Source organism: Rhipicephalus microplus, chromosome 6, assembly GCF_043290135.1.
Source record: "Rhipicephalus microplus isolate Deutch F79 chromosome 6, USDA_Rmic, whole genome shotgun sequence".
Classification (NCBI taxonomy): Eukaryota; Metazoa; Arthropoda; class Arachnida; order Ixodida; family Ixodidae; genus Rhipicephalus; species Rhipicephalus microplus.
Window position 1 is genome coordinate 199265215 of NC_134705.1, and position 19464 is coordinate 199284678.

Below are 19464 nucleotides of genomic sequence, written 5' to 3' on the forward strand. Positions count from 1 at the left end.
TTTTTACGTGCTGTTATAATTAATAATTTTATTGTTATTGTTAACCGAGGGTCCCACTGCAGTCGCTTGACTTTGGGACCCTCGTCTGCATACTACATTCCACGAATTTCGTATCTTGAACGAATGAATAAACTGAAACAGAGCGTACACTGTCAAGTCCGATTTCAAGCGTTCTGTGGCCACCGGCGAGCGAGGAGGCCTTCGCGACGCGGCGGTGGGCGTCCGATTGCCTCGCGAGCAACACTCAATCCCCCTTTCGGGGGAGGTGCGCCGCGCTGGGTCCTGGTGTCTGCGCCGTCAGGGTTATATCGTGCCGCGCTGTTCTGACTCTCGTATATACGCTCACAAAGATCACATCGGAGAGCGGGACCTGTCGCAAACCAGTGTCAGCGTCATCGGCTACTTCACTGCCATGCTGCCTGTACTCATTTGCCTCGCCCTGGTTTCCCTGTCAGGTAAGAGGCGATGGGACATTTTCTTCACTTTTTGCTGCGGAGAGGACTTTAACACTCGTTTTTCCGTTGCAACGGCGTGTAGCCGCGTGCTACGAAGTAAACGTTTAAGACAGCCAACAACAAAAGCTATAGATGAAAAAGCCGAAATTTTCATTTTAAAACGTGGTATCAATAACTATAAAATTGAAATTCGGCACCTAACTGTCCTTTCAGTAGTCATTCTTGGATAGTTTGAAACGAACAGTGTTACGTGCACAGACGTTCGTTACTTTTGCGCACGGTCGAGGCATACACCGAGAACCGACGACTGCAGGCAGTCGCGTTAGTGATGCGATGTTCAAGGGGTCCGATTACGCTGTCACGTTTTGCTCTTGACGGCGAAACTCGGGTGTCCTCCGGGACTTTTCCAGTAATAGCTACTGTTGGTGGTGATGTTGCCTCAGGCGCGGTTAGCCTGGTAGACCTGAATGACTTTGTCGAAATGCAGTATGTGTCTCACCATACATCACTGAAACCTCTCTTTAGCCAAAAACGTAAAATAAAGAAAGAAGACAAAACAAAGCCACTTCTTGGCGAATCATCCACCCACACACCTTCCGTAAACTCAATGTCTTCTCAGCGTTCGTAAAGAAACAGTTTTTACAGCGATGAGATCACGACAAAGGTCACGTGCGCCGTGCTTGTCCGCCGCCGCCGCCGGTGTCTGTAACCACTATCGCAGCAAACTCGAACCCGGGTCCCCATCGCGCCAGTCCAGTACTCTATACCACGGAACCACTCCGGTGCTTGAAGCTCCATTGCAAATTGGGCTTAGGCATGCTTGATGGCAGGAAAGGAATTACGTTGGTATGAGTAATGAAGCGGCTTAGAACAGCAAAGGAACAGCCAGGCGTCACACAATGCGAATCGCGTAACGAGCGGGTCGTTTAATGATCCAACCCATTACGAAAGCTTCAGGCATAATTCTTCATTGCCATGAGCCACAGAATAAAAAAATGCACAAAATTCCTTGCGACGGTGCAACGGGTACCACGCTTCTTTGAAAAAGAAATGACGATGGATTGCATATACTGAATGCCTCCCTACTGCACAAAAATTATGATGATTTATGGCATAGTGGGTATTCTGAAAGTGCACTTGTAGTAGTTACCTATAGTGTGTTTAAACGAGGCTCAGAAAGGCCGGTCTTCCAGCTTTCGCTATGACTAAATGTGCTGCGCGTTCCAAGCAGGCCTGCTGTTTTTTTTTTCCTTCGTATTGTTCATTAGCTTCTCCCTTTCGGAGCAAAAGCGCTTACAGAACCAGATGTAAGGAACTGTATCCCCAACATCATTGCAAAATATCAAAGGAGCGCCCAATAGGGCATTGCGCCGCTTCAAAATTGGGCACAAGCTATGAAGCTGGCGAATTTCATCTATAATGTATACTTCTATTATGGTATACTTCTATTATGGTATAGTTCTATTACTTGAGCCTTCAGCTTGGTATACTGGTATGCTGTAATTTTTTTGTTGTATGTTGTTTTAAGAGTGTTTTCAACCATAGTGTGCTGTGTACATAGCTATGTTGTTTTTTTTTTCTCCTTCTAATGCCTCTTCTCTCTTCTTGAATCGGTTACTTGGTATTGTATTTTGGTATTATATTTCCTTGGTATTGGTATTGTATTGGTATTGGCACTTGGCACTTGGTATTGTATTTTGGTATTGTATTTATACGCGCATGTAGCGCGTAGACAGGATAACCGCTGGTCATTAGGGGTAACTAACTGGATTTCCAGAGAAGGCAAGCGGGTTAGGGGGAGACAGAAGGTTAGGGGGGCAGATGAGATTAAGTAGTTTGCGGGTATAAATTGGCAGCAGCAAGCACAGGACCGGGTTAACTGGTGGAACATGGAAAAGGCCTTTGCCCTGCAGTGGACGTAGTAAGGCTGATGATGATGATGATGATGATGATGATGATGATGATGATGATGATTGTATTTCCTTTTGAGTGTGCTATGAGTGCCTTTCCTGCAAGGGCCGAATTCTGGTCTGCAGTATGTTATAAAATAAATAAATAAATAAAAGGAGGGGTGATTTCAGACATAATGAATGCTTCTATTACTTGAGCATTCAACTGAAATTGTCAAAGCTTTTTTTTTTTCTAAAAACGTAGTGTTCTGCATCCTGTATTTACGCTACAGTGATAACTCTCTTTAAAATTAAAATTTTTGCATAAAACTTTAAGCGCCACTCCTTTATATATGTAACTGTGTATTAAAGTAAAATGATTGGAAACAAGCGATAACTTTTTGTGTATGGCCAATTGTAAAAAGCTGCCGAGTACTGTGCTCCTAGAGCTGCTGAGTATCAACCTTATCGGTGTTTCTATGATAGCGCGCCATAGCCTAGATAATAATATTAAACATAAAACCACGATATGATTAGATAATAATAGTAAACCCAAAACTACGATATGATTATGAGACACGCTGGAGTGGAGGACTCCGGAAAATTTGACCACATAGTGTTCTCTATCGTGCACTGACATAGCACAGTACACGGACCTACAAAGGAGAAATACCTTTGTAGAAATGCCGCCATGGCTTTTATCGAACCCGCGACCTTCGGGCCAGCAGCCGAGCTTCCTGACCTTTGTTCCACCGAGGCGGACACACCTCAGCCTGGAGATGTGGTGATGGCGACGATGAGTTGCACAGGTTAACGTCCCCACTACGTGTACCTGTGAACTCACGTTTGAATCGCACTTACCGCGTTGCGCTGCAGTTATGACTGCTGGCGCAACATGCATATATTTGGCACACTTTGATGTCTATAAATTTTATTTTCGCATACTTCAGCAATTGTATCGTTCTAAACTTACAAACTACCTAATCCCTACACTACAAAACTAATAATAATAATAATAATAATAATAATAATAATAATAATAATAATAATAATAATAATAATAATAATAATAATAATAATAATAATAATAATGCTTTTACGTCCCAAATCCAAGATATGATTATCTAGACGGCGTAAATCAGGGCTCCGCAAATTATGACCATGTGGTGATCTTTAACGTGCTCTGACACCACACAGTCACGGGCCTCTACCATCTCGCCTTCATCGGAAATGCATCCGCCACGTCCGGGAGCCAGAACTGTAATTATAACTTCAGTACTACAACGGTGAAGCTTTCCTCGAAGGTGGCGACATACCTGAGACAACCTCGCAATAGACTAGGCCGATCGTGTTCTTATACTCTGTACAGTGGGGTTGTTTGTGGCGTCGCATTGCACCAGCCCCGTGTTATGGGGAAGAAGGACGCGTTTATGTCAGGGGAATATGAATGGATGAATAAACTTCATTTAAAGGGAGTTTGGCAGTTTCCTTCGGGCGAGGTGAGGGGAAGAGGGGATTAACTCCCGTTTGGAGGAACTTGTTGCTGAGCGAGTTGGTGCATGATTAACACAAAGGGGATGACACGTAAAAACAAGACACCGAAAATGAATGATGTTAAGATGTTGAGCCGCGATAATAGAGCAAGGGAAATTTGCGAAGCGTATGCTACATATAGGGAAGTGAGTGTGTCAGTGAGTCGTCTCTGTGTTCTTGCATAACACAGAGATGAGATTCATCGAAGAGCGTTGTTAAAGTGACGTTATATAAATGCTGAGATTTTCGTGATGGTACCTTACCGACAGCGCATGCGCGGTGATCGCTTCTGCCAAACGTACTTATAGGTGGACTGTGTGAAATCGAAGTTACTTGCAAGTCTGCGCATGTGTGTGTGTGTGTGTAACCCCTGTCCCGTCCCGAGACATTTTTTTTATTAAAAAAAATCATTTCTAAATGCACCGCAGCATGCGGCGAGGGAGCCGTGAAGCGCTGGTTGCCAGACACCAAGTGGGAGACGGGCCGCAACTGGCAGTCAGGGAAGCCGCCCTGCGCCGGACAGAGGGCTTCGCTGGGACACGCCCACGGACTCTCCATCTACCTCGGATCCGAGGTGCAGCTGGGCGCTTTGGTCAGTACACGTCCGTCAATAATTGTGACGATTCATTAAAATGTGCTGTTCCTACCGTCCAGAAGTAGAGGAGGACTGTGGACTAAATTCAATCAGAAAACTTAGCAAGTTAGTGGGCATGCACGATAAAAGACGGTAGGTATGCAAATACGGACACAATTAAGAGAGAAGTCAAGACCCCACAAACCCTGTGAGAACGGGAAGGTAGTGGCTGCAAAACATCATATGTGCATGGCAAGGCGAAAGGCCATACTTATCATTCCAACCCACGCGGTTCTCCAGCGAGAGGCAACTGTTCAGGCATCTGATTTCTTCTTGCAAGTTAGCCGACGAATTCACTCACGTATGCACTACCACTATCAACGATAGGCCAGTTCTCAATCATCAGATGCAATTTTTCCCCCGGTGCCTCTACAGCAGTGCGCATTCATCGAATTTGGGTGTCATTTACACAATCGGCAATGTAAAGACATATTAGACCGGGAGCCTCCCGTTAGCGACCTTTAACGTTCTACCAATCTCTGATTAACATAAATCTCTGGCTATATGATAACCGTGTACACGTGTGTTCCATCCAATCTCCATGGAAACATTGCCACCACACGCGTGCATAAAATCTGTGACCCTCGTGCTCGACAGCGCACGCGTAGCTATACGGACCTGCTGTGTCAGGTGACTTGATTATCGCAGACGAAAGGAATCACTTCTTCAGACCACGTGGCTTGGACCCCGCGTTCATGAAGTAATGAAAAAAAAAATATCTCAGCTTAAACAGTTTGATGATTTATTTGTGGGGTTTAACGTCCCAAAACCACCATATGATTATGAGAGACGCCGTAGTGAAGGGCTCCGGAAATTTCGACCACCTGGGGTTCTTTATCGTGCACCCAGATAGCTTAGACAGTTTCTGCCACACGATACTATGATAATAAATGCCGACTAGTGTAAGCTAAATGATTTCTGCGTGCCAGTTAACTCGATTTATTCTCACGCCAGTGATTAAGCAATCTGCCAATTTTTAAATATGTTTTAAAACAGCTATAGATTCCACCTGTGCCTTCGATCGCATTGTACAATACAGGTGCTCCCCAAGACAGGAGAACTGGTGCTTGACGAAGGCGCTGCTCTCAGCTTCGAAAGCTTTGAGACGGACGGAGACTGCGTTGGTAAGTGCAGCTGTGCAGCGGGCATGTGTGCATAGTGTAGTGGAATATCAGTTTCATACACCGAGGCCTGAATTCATACTGGACTCATACGGTACTCTTGTACAGCGGGTATCCTTTTTTAACGCGCAAATTTCATGTTAGCTTGCTTCCAAAAGCGCTGACGTTTAGGGGCGAAGCTCCTTACGCCGTGCGTCGTACGTCCCGTGTTTGTATAGTAGTGGCCACCTCTCGTTTAGTCCTTCGTGTCTATAGAACCGGCGCACGTTGAATTGTTTCAATATTGCATGAGTATATGTACAGGCACACATGTTCCCTAACACGTACGAACATGCACAAAGTATGGTTAATCACTCCTCACGTTGAATTGTTTCAATATTGCATGAGTATATGTACAGGCGCACATGTTCCCTAACACGTACGAACATGCACAAAGTATGGTTAATCACTCCTCACGTTGAATTGTTTCAATATTGCATGAGTATATGTACAGGCACACATGTTCCCTAACACGTACGAACATGCACAAAGTATGGTTAATCACCCCCCCCCCCCCCCACGCTCCTTCTCTTCTACTTCCCGAAAAAAATTTCTATCAATGCCCCTGACGGGCTTTCTTGGCACAAAAATGGTGGCCATGCGTGTTCGACACTTGAATATTTGGATTATTTCTCATTGGACTGCATAATTGTCACGTACCTGTAGATCATTCCGCCACTGGGAATCTGTCATCCTGCTTATGTAAAAAAAAAGCATGTGCGTATTCTGTGCCCTGACTTAAATTTCAATGATCAAACGTTTTGGATTTCGCAAAAGAGACAGGGCGAAAACAGGAACAACACCCGCACAACATGACACCCCTTCCCCTCTGCAGGAGAGGCCCAGTTCACGGCGCAGGAGCGCGTGCACTGGTACAACCCGGACCACTGGGCGCTGCGCCAGTCGTCGCAGCTGCTGCCCGAACCCGTGGAGAACCGGCCGGACACAGAGCCGAAGCCTCCCGCCGTGCCGGACTCCGAGATGGTGCCCTGTCCGAGCGACTTCGTGGTGTTCGAGGACGAGCGATTCCGCGTCGACATGGACGGCCTCTCGCCCAAGGTGCGCGAGGTGCAGATCGGAGACAGGGTGAGGACCTCGACATGGCTTTATTCGATGCCGGTTCAACTCGACCAGGAAATTAATGACTTACGTACAGTAGGCGTAAAATCTTTAGAGACCACTAGTCCTGGAAAAACTTTCCGGATTTGTGTGAATTTATTCAATCGAACTGCTCACTTCATGTTGGAACATTTTATAAAGGCCAGAATTTTAAATTCAAGGCTGCCTGTCGAAGCAGGGGGAATATTAGGTTTTTCCTTGTGTCGCGTGATCCAATGGCGCAGCCAGAAATGGGGAGAGTTGTTCAAGACCCCCCCCCCCCCCCTTCACCGAACTTTTTCAATTTTGCATGTGTACACACATCCACGTACATTCACCAATCATCGCACGAGCATACAACATACATACAAGTAAGGTACGTACTACGTCATTCCACGCGTTGTACAAGTTTTCAGCTGTAGGATCCCCAGTCGTTTCGCACAGCACCGGCACCACCGTGGCGGCTGCTACGGCAACTGCTCTGAGGAGAAACTTCGTTGCCTTAGAGATGTTCAGGCCGAGGAGGAAGCGTTTGCAATAAACAGGCACGCAGCCATAAATGTATTACGCGAATGGGGTGTGAAGCCCCCCTGCGCGTAATTTCTCGGAAATAAAAGAATTTGAGAACATCCACCCCACACCACCCACCCAGAGAAACTTTCGCATAGTCGGAGTGTCTGTAATGGCGTAGTAAGAATAAGGGAGACAGGGGGAATCCAAGGCCTGAAGTCGCACACAAGAAGGCTCCCTAGACGGAGAGAGGGCTTGGACACGTGCCCCTCCCCCCCCCCCTACTGACTTCTCCACTGCAGATAGACCAGGTAGGCTGGGCAACTTCGACTTGTGGCTGCTACCATTCACAAAGGGGAAAGGAACGGGAACTATATATATAAGGCGACTATTGTCTAATACAATTACATTTTTATCACCATTCGATAACGTGCAGATCTACGGAGGTCCCGAGATGAGCTCGCTGCTGAGCGGTGACGAAGGAAAAGCCATGTTCAGCGGCGTCGTGACAAGCGGCTCGCCGGACTGCAGGGAACCGGAAGGTTGCGCATGCGGCAACGACCAGCCCGAGGTGAGCGAGGGCCTCAAATGTTGTGCCATGGGTCGTTATTTAGAGTTCTGTCATTGGAAAGGAAGCTAAGCGTACAATAAGGGCATCTCTATCAAGACGGAGCCAAACATTTTTTGCGAGGGCATATCCAAGCATACTTTGTGCACGTTCGTGCGTGCGCATTTCTGTGTGCGAGTACATAGCTATACTCATGTAAAAGTGAAAATTTTGGGGGTTGGTGAGGGGGACATTAGTGTCTGCACAGATTAATAAAATCCGGCACCTAGTTAGCGCACGTGACGGTGCAAAAATCGTGGCGATCGTGCGCGGGCCAAAAAACCACCGCAACATTCCCGGCTTAGGACCGTTCCACGCGCTTCCCGCGCAGCCGCAACGCACGTGCCGGGACCCCTGCCGCACGCTAGCGGGGGACAAATGAGCCAATTGGCGACTCTGCGGAGGGTGAAAGAGCGTCGCCAATTGGCTCATTTGTCCCCCGCTTCCGTGCGGTAGGAGTCTCGGCACGTGCGTTGCGGCTGTGCGGGAAGCGCGTGGAACGGCCCTTACGGGGCGGGCGAGTTGTGGCCGCAGCTGCTTTAGTTCGCGGCAGAGCAGTACGATCATGGTGCATGAATGCGCAATTAAGCTACGTTTTTTTTCTCTTTTTTTTATAATTTCGCGGGCTTACTTCGCGGCTTAGAAAAAACATGGCACACGTGAAACTTTCTAACGCAAAAAAAAATGCGAGGAGTGTTCCTGACGACGCGCTCCCACATTGTGCAAATCTCCCTTTTTGCCCTGAGTCAATATTTAGCAACTATGGTATATAATCCTCATTAAGTAATAATTAATGACACAAAATGGTTCGCGGTGTGCATACACTCACCTGAATGCACTTGCCTGCTTCTAATATTGCATTTTTTTTTAACACTTGGCACAACTTGGCTGGGACACCCACGGCGTACGTATAGAAAAGATAGGCAAGCTGTAACACGTTGCCACACACACACTTTATGTTCAATTTTATCATTCCTTAATAGCGTGCATGAAAGGTTCCCGATTCCTCGCAGCCTCTGGAACGAATCTGCCTTCAGCACGCGCCACGGTGCGCCGAGAATCTGCCCTGCCAGGACTCCATCGTTACCATAGGAAACTGCTGTCCCACCTGCGGTACGTCGTGTCTGCTAATTACAACTGTCACATTTACCTAAAGTATACTGTAGTATAACAACACCTGGCGTTTACCGTCCCGAAACCACCACGTGATTACGAGAGAGAGCGTAGTGGAAGTTTCGATCATCCGGTGTTCGTTAATGTGGACCTAAATATAAGGACACGGGCCTCAGACATTTTCGCCTCCATCGAAAATGCGGCCGCTCCAGCCGGGATTTGATCTCATGACCTTCGGGTGGGCAGTAGGGCGCCATACACCACTTTGGCGGGTGTACTGTGCGTAGAACTCGCCGATCGCGCGATCCTCATACCGTTGTCTCATGCCTCTCCTCGTGAAATGTGTACGTACAAAGAAGGGGGCGGGGTAGAATAGGATAAGTATTACTTGTGGATGTGAACGAAATTAGAACGAAAAAAAATGGCAATACGCAGACTACAGGGTTAGCTTGACTGATGTTCACGAAAATCTAAACAAGACACAAGTTTACTGAAAGATGGAAGTAGCAGTAATTTTAACAAATAGATTTGGAGCAAGCTTTACATATAAAGTTTCGATACACATTTAAAATCAAATAGTGGAAGAATCGATTAAATGTGTGCTGCGGTATTTTTCTCTGCTATTGTACAGTGTCAATTTTTATGAAAGGGAACACGGGAGCGCGTGGCCTGCACGCTCCGGCGGCCGCTGGCAGCGCGTTCAAGCGGGAGCGAGAGCAACCACACTCTCTTTTGGCGTCATCTGGCGGCGAGCAAAACAACCATTCGTTGCTGATATGCAACTCGCATAATGGCCTTGAAGGGGGGGGGGGGGGTGCATTCTCGCCGCTGGTTCCATATCAGCAACGAATGGTTGTTTTGCTCGCCGCCAGATGACGCGATAAGAGACTGTGGTTGCTCTGGCTACCGCTTGAACGCGCTGCCAGCGGCCGCCGGAGCGCGCACGCCACGCCTCGCCGTGTTCCCTTTCATAAATATTGACACGGTACATTCGTGTGTGTATGAGTGTCTAACTGCGCATGTGCAGCTTCTGCGTTGCTAATACATCCGGGACCAAACTTCGTCTTCGACGATGTCATGCAGCTCCTCTTCAACGGCATCGTCAAGGTAAGTTTAATCAGAAGTGTCCGTGACTAGGCTGGTTAGAGCATCATCGCGAGGGAGAATAAAGTAGAGCGATTAGGACAGGACGAAGTGGCGACCTTGTCTGGCGTCCTCACTTCGTCCTGTCCAAAGTGCTGATTCGCTTTGTTCCGCGAGTTCAATCGTTGGGTGTTACCACGGTCTTGCGATTGCTCTGGGAATTGAAAATGAAAGGAAAAATATTATTGAGAATAGATTTCGAGATATCAAACTGCACAGTGGCAAGCACACGATATATTGTGCGCCACCACAACAGATCCTCGGGTCTGTGCTGATTATATTACCATGCCTTCAAGCTTCAGCTGTCTAGCAAATGATGTCATTCTGCTTTAGTCAGTCTTCTGTCGGAGCTTTGAAACGATGTCGGCACTTTGCAGAAACGTTATCTCACTATAAATTTGGCACGGACTTGTTTCTCGTATTTGTCTGTCAGTTTTGTCTTCCTCAACGCCATTTTTATTGCTTTCTGCCGCTTTCTTTTGAGCCATTTATTTTTTGCTTCACAAGTGACAACGGAGATACTTGATAAATGACGACTGTGGAAATACTTGCTTACGCAAGTATTTGCGTTGTCACTCGTGGAGAGCCTGTTCATCGTCGCTTCGTTCTCGCATACACTTTTTTTCAGCCGCAGTACGGAGGACACGTGCAAGCCTACGTCCACAGGACGTACACCGGACTTATTCAGGTCATCACCGTCGATCTTGGCGCCACCATCAACGGGATGCCCATAGAGCCAGGAAAAGCTCACAGACTCGCCAATGACATTTACGAGACTATCACAGGCGAGTGTTTTTCGTCTATTACGAAAGATCTCCCAGCTCTTTATTAAGCCTGCGTTAGACACTCATGAACCACTAAAAGTTACCATCAGCCGCGCTGGCTGTGGAAAAAAAATCATTTGGTGACGTCATTCTTTGACGCCGTCATGGCGTCACACGTCGCCTTGTGCTGAAGTCATCATGTCGTCATCATCAGTCATCGTCGTTTGATCAAAGGTGAGCCGATTTGAAGGCATTACAATATACCGCACGAGGTGCTTGTCTCTGTGATGCTTCTTCTCTGTACTCATCTTCTGCGCATTTTGTGTCTTGTAACACCAATAAGCCACCAAGACTGTTACATTAGTGCAGAAAGCTTTCAATGACCCCAATCTCAAAGGCTATGCAAAACTAAGTTAGGCACAGAAGACTTTCTAATGGTCGCATGGGGATTGGGATCAATAGAATCCAGAGAAAAAAAGAAAACCAACAACATCGTTTTTACTTACGAGTCGCCTTGGGCGAATGCGTAAAATACCATGTGACTTTTTTCTTTGAAAAGTGTGGTAGAAGTATGTTGAAGTGGCTTTGAAAGAAAGGTAAGTGAAGAGAAAAGTGTCACGTCCTAACTGTGTCAGCGGTGTTTGCTCTGGCCGCACGCCTACACGTGCCGCCTCCTATCCGCGAGGAAAGAAAAAAAAAAAAGCTGTCAGACAGGCCGGCAGGGCGAGCAGGTTGTGTACATCACGTGCGAGTACATGAATACGGAAAGAGTACGGTTGACGCTGAGTTGACTTGCGTCTATTGTGTACCCAATAAAGTTATTTCACTCACTCCGCAGGAAGGTAAACAAGATATACCCGGAAGTACGGGCATCTTCCGAAGTATGTTGCTTAATGAAAACGTATAGCAGTTTTCGTGTTTTCATACCCGATCAGTACTCTCCCTTCTCTTACCAGGAAGTCCAAACTGTAACTTCACTTTGGCTGGCGATCCAAATAATTACAACCTATTAAGTGCAATTTTCTCTTATGGATAATCGATGACGATTATCGCGCTGTTCTTCCGTAGGCAAGGATGCCGAGCGCTACAGCATTCTCAGTGCTAGCCTGAGCGGAAGCGAGAAGTGGAACAGCACGCTGGCTGGCGGAGTCGGTGCATCGCAAGGTGAGGTGTCGTCCACGCGGAATGGCGATTCGCGATCCCTTCCGCTCACCCCTCTCCCCCCCCCCCCCGCCCCACTTCTTATTTTTCGTTTTGCTACGACTGTCTGAAACACTCAAGACGTACTTGACGCCACAAAGACGAAGACGCGCGATTGGATGGAGCAATTGCGCAAATTCTCTCTTTATAGGGCTAGACAGTAGCGGCTGTGGGACGGAGCTGAGACTGTTTCTTAGGTTGCTGCGAAGTAAAGTATTTGATGCCACCACAAGCGTTCCCAAGGTCCCCATTCAGAATGGGAAGGTGGAGGTGTCGAAGGTTTATCGTAGTGGCACCCCACTATTAGGTGATTGTACGGGGCAGACTCTGCTCCCCCCCCCCCCCCCCCCTTTTTGTTAGGTGATTTGGAGGGGAGCCCTGCTCCCCTCCCCGTGCGCACGCTTATGGATGTCGGTACAGAAATTCAAAATTATTCAGTATTGGAACCCCGTTTTTTTAAATACAATTTGTATTCTGTAAGGTTCAACAATTTTATTACTCCCCCACCCATAATACTACAGCATAGCGTCTACACGGCGCGTATTACAAACAGATACTGTTCCTCCATGTTCCAGGAGGCTCTGTAGCCGGCATAGTGGTGGGAGTGCTGTTCGTTCTGCTCCTGCTCGCCGGCGCCGTCTACGTGTTCTACCGACGCTACGGATTCGGACATCCCAGGACTCTGTTCAGGTGATTTCGATTCGTATGAACTGTCTACCCTGCTTGACGCGCCAGTAGCCCGCACCAAAAATCTCGGCAAGTGCAGAAATGAACAAAGGGTTTTGTGCAAGTTTAGCGTTCTAGACCGGCTTCCCGGCAACGTAGCTCGCTTTGCCGGGAAGCCGCATTACGCTTCGCTAGAAAGAAAAAGCAACACTGTAACTTGACGAGTATACGAATCAAACAAGCTCTCCATCCTCTTTTAGTCTATAGTTTATATTCATTTATAGTATATAGTATATCAACGAGAACGGCGGGAAGAACGACGGCCGAGAGGCGACGAACCACTAAGAAGTCGCTAGCTTCGCAGCCGGCCGGTCAGTCACTCCATGAAGAAGAAGAGACCGAATGAGTCTGGAAACGTAAAACCAGTTTTTAATTTCAATATTAAAAACTACAGACTAAAAGTGGCTGGAGAGCTTGTTTTATTGGTATTTTTACCCAGCCAGACAGATCTTTGTCAAATATGTTTACCTTTAAAACTTTAAGATTAGAGCGTATTGCCGTGGTTTAGCGCGCAAGGAAAAAAATTACTTTTTAACGACGTACCGTTTGAAGGCAGAGCATCGCGGTTACGTGATTTATTGCCTAGGGGAAGTGTTTCAAGCTCTCAGTGCGCGATTTTCACAAAAGACGCTAAACAGATCTGCGCAACTTATCGGTGCCCGAAATGCTGCGCGTGCTGCTTAGCAAACGGAATCACGTGTTACGTGTGTCGCGTACGCCATACGGGATATGCTTCATTCGCGACTGATGCGCGGATATACGCCAGGAATAGCAAGTACATCACTGCCATTGGTGAAATCAATTCCAAATCACTCGCTGCATCGATCGCTACAAGAGGAAATGAAAACCAGCCGCCAGAAGACGTCAAAGATGTTTCTCCTCGTGACACCAAAGCACGCGGAGAAGCAAGCTTTACAGGTGAACCACGCGGCACGTTGATGTTAGTTCATTTTGAATTATCCGCTTCCCTACGAGAAGCTGTCCTCTATGACCTCGCCTTTTTCTCCCAATCTGCCCTTTAATACTCGTCGTTTGGTGCAGACCTTATTTTAGCAAATACTTCACGCGCATATAACGAGTATGCATAAGAAATGAACGTACAAAAGGGAATAATATAATGATTGCTGAGGTTTAACGTCCCAAAACGCCCATATGATTATAAGAGGCGCCGCACGAAAGGGAGTACGAAATATACATAGCTCGCCGTTTGCACATCCGAGCATGCATACACACGCGGGTGAATTTCGTGAGGCACCGTGTCGCACTGCCAAGGGTCGGTGGTTGAACTCCTCGGTCGCGTGCCACGGACAAATTTTCTTCAATGTTACTTTTCTGTGCGACAGCTATGGCAATGCATACTTGCGTATTCTCGGAACATCACGGCGACGACGAAAATGAGCCTGGAGCGTCCACGTTATTGATACCGCTGCAAGAAACTTTCACACTAAGATTATGGATGGATGGAGGTTCTTCGGAACGTGCTTTAGCACGTTGCGAATTTACCACGTTACCAAGGGTGCGGGCTGCTCCCACGTCGGAGCAGAAAGACCAAGTCTCTCTGTTGCGTCGCGGACCCGTTAAACTGCCCGTAGCTGAAATTATAATATTGAATAATAAAAATAAACTTCCGTATGCTTCTGCCCCCCCCCCCCCGCCCCTTTTTCACTGGCATAAAAGGCATTTACGCCTCAGCATACAAGCACGTTCTTACAGGGGGCGACCGTTGCTGCCGATGGCCCGTTTCGATGACGGACGCATTGAGCTGGAACTGGGCACCACACCCCACGACGCCCTGGTACCATCCGGGGACGAGCCCAGCTTCGAGAACCCGTTGGCGGGACCCTTTGAGGTAATGGACTACTGCGCTACGTACGTCAGTATGTCTCAAGTTGTCGCAAGACTGTTCTTTGTTACGGTAATGCAGCGAATCGCTTCATCCTTCCAAATTGAAGGGCTCCTAAAACACCTCCGGTGTCTTTCGATGTTTCAAGTAAACACCCGCGCATCAAGTCCCAGTGTCATACGTGGCAGCGCTGCGCAGTCATGTATGCAGGTGTGCCCTCATAACTCATTCTCCTCGCACTACGAGCAGGAACACTCCACCAAGAGAAGAGACGAGACACTGAACGGAATGTAGCGAATGAAAGGGCGAAACGAGCGAGGGTCACATTTTTCTTATCACAAAAGTACAACTATTACGCTACCATTTCGAAAAATTTTCGAAATTTCGAAACTTGTGCACAACTGCAACACAATCATTCAATTTCGACGTCTGGGGGGTTTATGGGTCCTTAGGGAGATTTTCGTTTCAACCTGGTTATCGTTTTCGATTGTCTCGTTGGTTGACTGACATTCATGGGCGTGCACAGGTCTTCCATTGAGTGTGTGGGCACCTCTATGCTGACATTAACCCCAGATAATAGAAAAAGCACATTATAAACGCTCGCTCTTCTAACTCGGTTTAAGTTAACACGCCACTTTAGCTACGCACTGCCCTCTTCAGGGCACAAAGAGCAACTGTGCTTTTGCATAAACTGAAGGCATGCCAGGATAGAAAATAATAACCTTCCCTTCCCTACACAGCAACAATAGTCTTACTGATGTGGTGCACAGCACACTAGATCGAGCCATGGCAACACTATGAAGCAGATTTAGGCGCAGTCAAGAGTTAAGTGATGTAGCTGGTGAGGGGCAGACATATTAGAGAAACCATACGCTGGACGAGAAAGCCTAAAAATAAAATTATTTAATTTGTTCTTGAACTTGCAAAGGTCCCTCATTCACAACGAATTTAAAGTACAGAACGTACAGAATGCCCAACATGAATTGCAATATGTTGCCTGAGCCCGAAGTGAGAGAAACATTGCAAAGCGACGCCAACAATGAAAAAAACTAGTGAATCGATCTTCTGCTATATATACTGCGTGCTCATATATGCACAAACAAGGTCAAAAATCTACCTCTGATCGTCAAGTGAACACTGTTTCAGAAGTGGTGTTCTCTAAATCAATATCGTCGGTGTCACTGCTCGGGCTTAAGACCCCTTCAAGTGTGACCAACATGTCGCAACTCATACTGAGCCCGAATTTACAGTGGAGAGGTTGCACAAAGTCTTTGCTGCATTTAAAGGGGCGTTGCAACACTTTTTCAGGATGGTCAGAAACAGACCCACAGCCAGGAATTTGTTTCAAGGGGGGGGGGGGGGGGGGCACTTGTTGCAGACTTTGAAAAATACCTAATTTTATGAGTATTCCGGGGTAATACACCCCCCTCCATCAAATTTCGGTAGGGAGGCCTAGGCCCCTAGCTCCTTCCTCCCCCTTCCCCTGGCTACGGGCCCGGTGAGAAAACGCTGCCGATTGGTACTCGAGACTTTCGAGAACACGCAGGCCAAACATCATAGCGCAGCACGTGACTTCGGATTTACAATGAATTCTCAATGTCGGCTCGAAATCACTCCCTATCCCCAATACACATAAATTCACCGCTATTGGCCGATTTGATGGATTGGTTGAAAACTTTACTAAGCTATTTTATTTATAATGTGATGTCGCTTGTTGGCTTCAGCCCCATGGTATAAAAAAATAGAAAAAATAAAGACACGGGTGACCTCAACCTGGTCAGCTTTTTATTGTTGGGCAGGAAACGCTGGTCGTGCTCAAGCCAAAAAAAAAAAAAAAAAAAAAAGAAGTGCTCAATTAAGGTGATGTCGCGTGCATGACGTAACTTCTTTCCCCAGTGCCATCCCTTCCTGCTTAGCTTCTAGCGCGGTCGTCGGAAAAAACCAATAAACAAAGTAGTTGCAGCGTACGACAATACTCTGTACCTCTGCTCTTACTTGGCGGGCTCTGAATTTTTTTTTTTTTTGCATCGGTCGAGCCGTGAGGCAATGAACTCCTTTAAAAAAGCCATTCGATGGTTGCTTGGAAAAGTGTTTCAGGGCCCTTTTAAACAGTGCTGACACTAGTAGCTGTCAGTAACATCAATAACCGGTAGTTATAGTTCAATATAGTGTCATTGTCTCAAACGAGTGCGATTCTCTTTGCAGAGCTTTCCTCATTATGACCCCAGTGAAAAGCAGGAACCGAGCACTTTTTCGAACCCGGTTTATGAAGAAACAAAGACTGAGAAAAGACAAGATGAGCCGCAGTGAAGCAAAGAACGACGACACATCACCGGTGGTAATGACATCTGAACTTTGTTTTTTGAAGCATGGAATTTGTGCTCGCTACAGCACAGCTGAACCTCATCATGGAAAAACGTGCATCCCAAACAAAACAAAAAAAGCATTTATATATGCTGATACTCATGTACCCATGCTCACTAGATGCTGCTATGAGCAATAAATGAAGATTTATATTGCGATGTTTATTATTGGTACTACCAGATGAGTAGCGAGAAAGTTTTTTGGAAGAGAAGGGGGTTTGACCATACTTTATGTTTGTGCATGAGTTTGTAATATACACAAGCAAAACTGAAAAGTTTCAGTAGGGGGTGAAAAATCAAACCTTCACAACCCCCCCCCCCCCCACCTACACCCCTGGTTACCAATGCAAGGAACTATTTGCATGACCTGTACGAGAAGAAGCACTCTATATTGTGCAGTATTATAGATGAAAGCAATCAGTGGTTGTGCCCGATGAGATCTTGATTACTGAAGTCGAATCGCATTCAATCTTCACAACTCAATATCAAGTTCTGTGGGAAGAGGAAGAAGTCAGTCTGCTAATGATGTGTCTACAGTATTCGTCGCATAACTTCACGATTTCCAGTACTATCATGGTTCGGATGAACAAATAATGTATCAGTTCACCTAATGAGTGTACACTAAAGGAGTGTACTGCTAATATAGTTGAGTTGTGTCAATTAGAGATTATCTTATAAACAACTTGTTGTAAAGCCCCTTAAAGTGCAAACAAAAACCAAACACTTGTTTTTACAAATTCATTTCGTTCTTGAATGCTCATCTAGGCTGAACAAAAATAACTCAAGTGTTTGAATGATAAAGAGCACAAATGCGTGAAAAAAAATTCAAGGAGAAAAAGAGCGCTATTTTTTTTCTGAAGCTCTCACGCACTATTCATCTATTTTGCGGTGATGTCCCATGCCCCAATAGGCCCTATTGGCTGCTGCTGCTAAGCCAGCTGTGGCACTAATGTGGCAACCAGTGTAGCAACTATGGCTTGGGGGCCTAAGAAAAAACGACTTTCTTATGTCCCCATCTTTCTTCGAGCTAAATCGAACAATGAAATATTAGAAAATATTAGTGCCAACTAGCTCCTGCTTATACCCTTCCAAGTTGGTTGTAAGTAATTCGAATATCTGAGTAACATCCTTTGTTGGGAGCTAATTTGCAAATATTCTCCTAATCTGAAATGAGGGGATGCCTAATTTGGTCTTGATTTTCCAGGAATTAAGGTTCTCTTCTTAATTGGATAAGCCAGCCTAAAAGTACTCCATAAGCATTCATAAACTCCTTCTAAACATGGACAAGCTGTGTGTGTCCATTTTCAGTGCACTCTAAGTCAACTTGAACTATGAATGTGCAAACTTGCCTTAAGTGACGCTTCTTGTAGGACGAGTCTTTTGATGTAAACAGTGCCTGAAAACAAGAACAAGGAATAGCAGGCCATTAGCACGCCGGTCTACCAGCTGCTCATACAGAATAATGCTGGGACTCGAGTTAAAATGTTCTGAAAACAGCAATTTATTCACATGTGTAGTTAAAATTCCTTTTTCACGCCTAGTTTCATGGGTCCCGCAGCCTGGCGGGCTGCTCTCCGCTCTTGCAGTTCCTTCTGTCGCTGCTGACGCCTGGCCTCCCTTTGCTGCCGAGATTCCTCACTCTTCGAATCACCCTTGCCCGTCAACACTGTAAGACACCAGCAAACAAAGCTTACCTAAAGGTTCAAGTTCAAGTTTACTGTCGTTCTTTCCCATTAAGAAAGAGGCCTGACAAAGCTTCTTACTCCTATGCACATTCGACATGCATTTACATGATTTTCAATGTAAGTAGAACAAAAGAGCTAAAGATTCGAAACGAATGTAGACTCAAACATCGATATAGTGAACCAGATATAACGGAATATCGGTTATAACGAAATAAATGAAAACAGTCTTGCAAGTGTCAGGTATATACTTTATAACAAATTTTCGGTTATAACAAACTTCTTTTTGCATAAGATGCAACTTCGTTATGATGAGATATGAGTGAACAGAATTTTCCAGTGCAAATCAAGCAGTACATGTAGAAAGTCATCCAAACACTTTATGAATATATATACTGCTACTCACAATATTGTTACATACTTTCAAATTGCAGTACAAACAGAAAACAAAAGAAGATGTGTATATTGTGCACACAAAAAGTTAGTTTGATATATTCAGTTGATAAGCTATTCGAAGATGGAACATAAATGTACATATTGCTTAAAGCAAGGCTCACAAAAATCCATGTCATGCTCAAGAGTGTTTAGTAGCAAAGTGAAACATTAAATCAGTTTATGCACACAAGTTATTCTCTCAGAATTTCATTGTCATTAATTTCAGCACTACACGAAAAATGAAGCTCAAAGTGTCATATTCAAATTTTGTGCTCTGAAATTTCAGCTCCTGAACGTCAGCATGACATA

At 45.9% G+C, this 19464-nt stretch overlaps 2 protein-coding genes across 2 annotated transcripts in view; one reads left to right on the plus strand and one right to left on the minus strand.

Moving 5' to 3' along the window:
- Nucleotides 1–281: 281 nt before the first annotated feature.
- Amnionless (amnion associated transmembrane protein) lies at nt 282–18744 on the plus strand. The gene is made up of 13 exons (XM_075867546.1): nt 282–455; nt 4306–4469; nt 5551–5635; nt 6507–6757; nt 7716–7850; nt 8900–8999; nt 10027–10106; nt 10771–10927; nt 11975–12070; nt 12682–12796; nt 14546–14681; nt 16881–17013; nt 18597–18744. The coding sequence occupies exons 1-12, from the start codon at nt 413–415 to the stop codon at nt 16983–16985; spliced, it is 1467 nt and encodes a 488-aa protein (XP_075723661.1). The 5' UTR covers nt 282–412; the 3' UTR covers nt 16986–17013; nt 18597–18744.
- yata (N-terminal kinase-like protein yata) overlaps nt 18516–19464 on the minus strand; it is a 28001-nt gene continuing 27052 nt past the window's right edge. Inside the window, exon 19 of the mRNA XM_075867545.1 lies at nt 18516–18704. Within this exon, the coding sequence (XP_075723660.1) occupies nt 18556–18704 (149 nt within the window). The 3' untranslated portion in view covers nt 18516–18555. The remainder of the gene's footprint in view (nt 18705–19464) is intronic.

Coding starts and splice junctions, on each gene's coding strand:
- Amnionless (XM_075867546.1), top strand. CDS start 413: ATGCTGCCTGTACTCATTTGCCTCGCCCTGGTTTCCCTGTCAG. Junction 9,000..10,026: donor AAACTGCTGTCCCACCTGCG/GTACGTCGTGTC, acceptor GCGCATGTGCAG/CTTCTGCGTTGCTAATACAT. Junction 10,928..11,974: donor CATTTACGAGACTATCACAG/GCGAGTGTTTTT, acceptor GTTCTTCCGTAG/GCAAGGATGCCGAGCGCTAC.